Genomic DNA, 2,465 nt, shown 5'->3' on the forward strand with positions numbered 1-2,465 from the left:
GAGCAGCAGGGGCTGAGCTGCATTTTCCCCCTGCCTGCACCAGTCAGTCCCGAGCGGCACATGGCTCCGCCGCTACTTTTGCTGGCAGGTGCCGACCCAGCCAGGCTCCTCCCATCCCCAGCAGCACGTGGGAAGCCGGCTTCAGCTGCTTGCTGTTCCAGATAGGACGGACCCGCCCGGGTCAGCACCAGCCAGCAGAAGCGGCGGTGGAGCCGTGTGCCGCTCGGGACTGACCAGTGCAGGCAGGGGAAAGTGCAGCTGAGCCCCTGCTGCTCCGGCTGGGCTCATCTGTCCCGAGTGGCAAATGGCTACTCCTCTTCCCACACGCACCGTGTCGGCAACATCAAGCTGACGCGGTGCGTGTGGGAACCTTGTCCCTTCCCCAGCCCTTCAGCAGCCATTAGGAAGCTGCTGAGGGGTTGGGTGAGGGACAAGGGGCGGGAGCGAAAGTATACAGTGTTTACTTTCGTTTCCCATCGCAGCACTGTGGGCCTCAGAAAATGGCTTGGCGGGCTCCATGGTGGCCCGCGGGCTATATGTTGGACAAGCCTGTATAATAGCAAATCGATTCCCAATAAAGTGAATTTTTTTCTGTAATACTGCTTCTAAAATAGAGTCCTTCTCACCCCAACTCTCATGTCTTTTTAGTGAACCCATCACTGACAACTTTTTTACACCCAAACAAAAAAATCTGTACCCCAAGCAGACTTTTGTCCCCAGAACGACAAATAGAGCAGGGGCAGAGTCTACTCAGCATCACTTGCCTCCCCTTTGGTGCTCCGGATTTAAATGGGTCACAATTGCTGCCAAATTGGTTGACAAGCCAAAGTTGCTACTAATTTAGCAGCAGCAGCAGCCATGACAGGGTTAAGCCTCTAGCTCCGGGCTGCTATCCTAAACCCCTTACAAAAAGTCTACATGCATGATTGCAAAGGGTTTCAAAAGAAAGGATGTTAGAGGTATTTATTGTAGGGAAAAAGCATGATATATTTTCCTAGTGTTTTCAAAACAGCAGAACAGTTTTGGCTAAACTGAAGCAAACAAGCAAGTAAGAATACAGACCAACAACCATCCTTGAATTAGATAACCAGAATAGGAATTTTAACCCTAAGAAGTTAACATTTAGCAACCGAAACGGGCTGAACATAGCAGAGAAAAATATTACACAAACTAGGATGCATTTCAGCTATGCAATTCCAGCCTTTATGTACCACAAATACTTAACACTCCTTTTGTCTCAAAGTGCTGAAGGCTACATGACGCATCCATGGCTCAGAGCTCTTTAAAACCCAAGATACCATAACACCACTTATCATCAGGTTTCAGACAGCCCCCACAGCTTTGCAGGAAGGGCAACCTAGCAGCAATCCTGATGCATTTGTAGAATTGTTTCTCCCATGCTGACAGCCCCTATTTTGGAGTCAGCAGCACCATACAAGAAAACCTGCTCTCATTTGTATGGCCTAATTCATGACACCCAGCCTTTTCTATGGAGGGAAGGACACCCCTGACATAAAGCGCATCCTCAGGTATGGCATTAAGACCCCACGTGGGGGGCAGCACCTTCATTTTCATCCTGCCAGGGCCTCTGTGCAACAAGAACTCGGGCACCGCACAGCAGGACCCGTGCGCAACCCATGCCTTGATTTTCTCTCCAAACAGGCTCCTTGCCACCGGGCACACCTCCCCCAGCTCATGGCACTGAAGCCCAGGCAGCCCTGCCAGCGGCCCCACAAACTTGCTGCCGCCACCCTGAATCCAAGCCCAGCCTGCAGGGACCCAAAGGAACTGAGAGGCAGAGCCTGCAGGAGTAAAATGTCACCCCAGCCAAGACACCGCCCCCTCGGTTTGCACAAAGCAGGCAGCCTCGTGGCTCTGCAAACCCCTAGCCAAGCTGGAGCGGGAGGCCGGGCCGCTGCCCGCGGGACGCACCTCACCCTCCAGCTTGCAGCGCAGGTTGTCCCAGTAGCGCGCGGGCACCCCGGAGGCGCGCAGCGCCGGGCCGTGCAGGGCAGCAAAGGTGCCGGGCTCCGCGGCGCGCTCCCCCTCCATCGCAGCACCACCTCCGGCGGCGGCCAGCCCCAGCATAGCAAGGCATGCTGGGTGGGGACGAGCCTTAAAGGGAAAGGCTGCTTGCTGGCTCTGTCCGGAGCAGGGAGATCTGCCCGTCAGGGTTTGCTGCCAAATTGGCTCCCCTTCCCTCAGTGCGGGAGGCTGCGCCTGCCTGAACATGGAGCAGCCCCGGGCGCAGGGCGCAGCCTTTCTCCTGAGGGTTGGTTCCTTGTTCCCAGCTCCCTCTTCAAAGCGAGAGTCTCCCTCTGCCTGAAGAAGGATGCTTGTTTCCCAAAGCTTGCAAAGAACTTTTTTCTAACTGCTCAGTTGGTCTAAGAAAATAGATCACATCTGCCCCATACCCCAAGAGATAGCATCTACCCAAAGAATCTTGCTTGCTTCTTCAAGAGTTA

General features: G+C 54.3%; 1 protein-coding gene across 1 annotated transcript in view; it reads right to left on the reverse strand.

Moving 5' to 3' along the window:
- TTLL12 (tubulin tyrosine ligase like 12) overlaps positions 1-2,089 on the reverse strand; it is a 26,048-nt gene extending 23,959 nt beyond the window's left edge. The window contains exon 1 of the mRNA XM_019515737.1: positions 1,933-2,089. Within this exon, the coding sequence (XP_019371282.1) occupies positions 1,933-2,088 (156 nt within the window). The 5' untranslated portion in view covers position 2,089. The remainder of the gene's footprint in view (positions 1-1,932) is intronic.
- Positions 2,090-2,465: the final 376 nt, after the last annotated feature.

The sequence above is a fragment of the Gavialis gangeticus genome, unplaced genomic scaffold, assembly GCF_001723915.1.
Source record: "Gavialis gangeticus isolate Ggan-Ray unplaced genomic scaffold, GavGan_comp1, whole genome shotgun sequence".
Taxonomy (NCBI): Eukaryota; Metazoa; Chordata; order Crocodylia; family Gavialidae; genus Gavialis; species Gavialis gangeticus.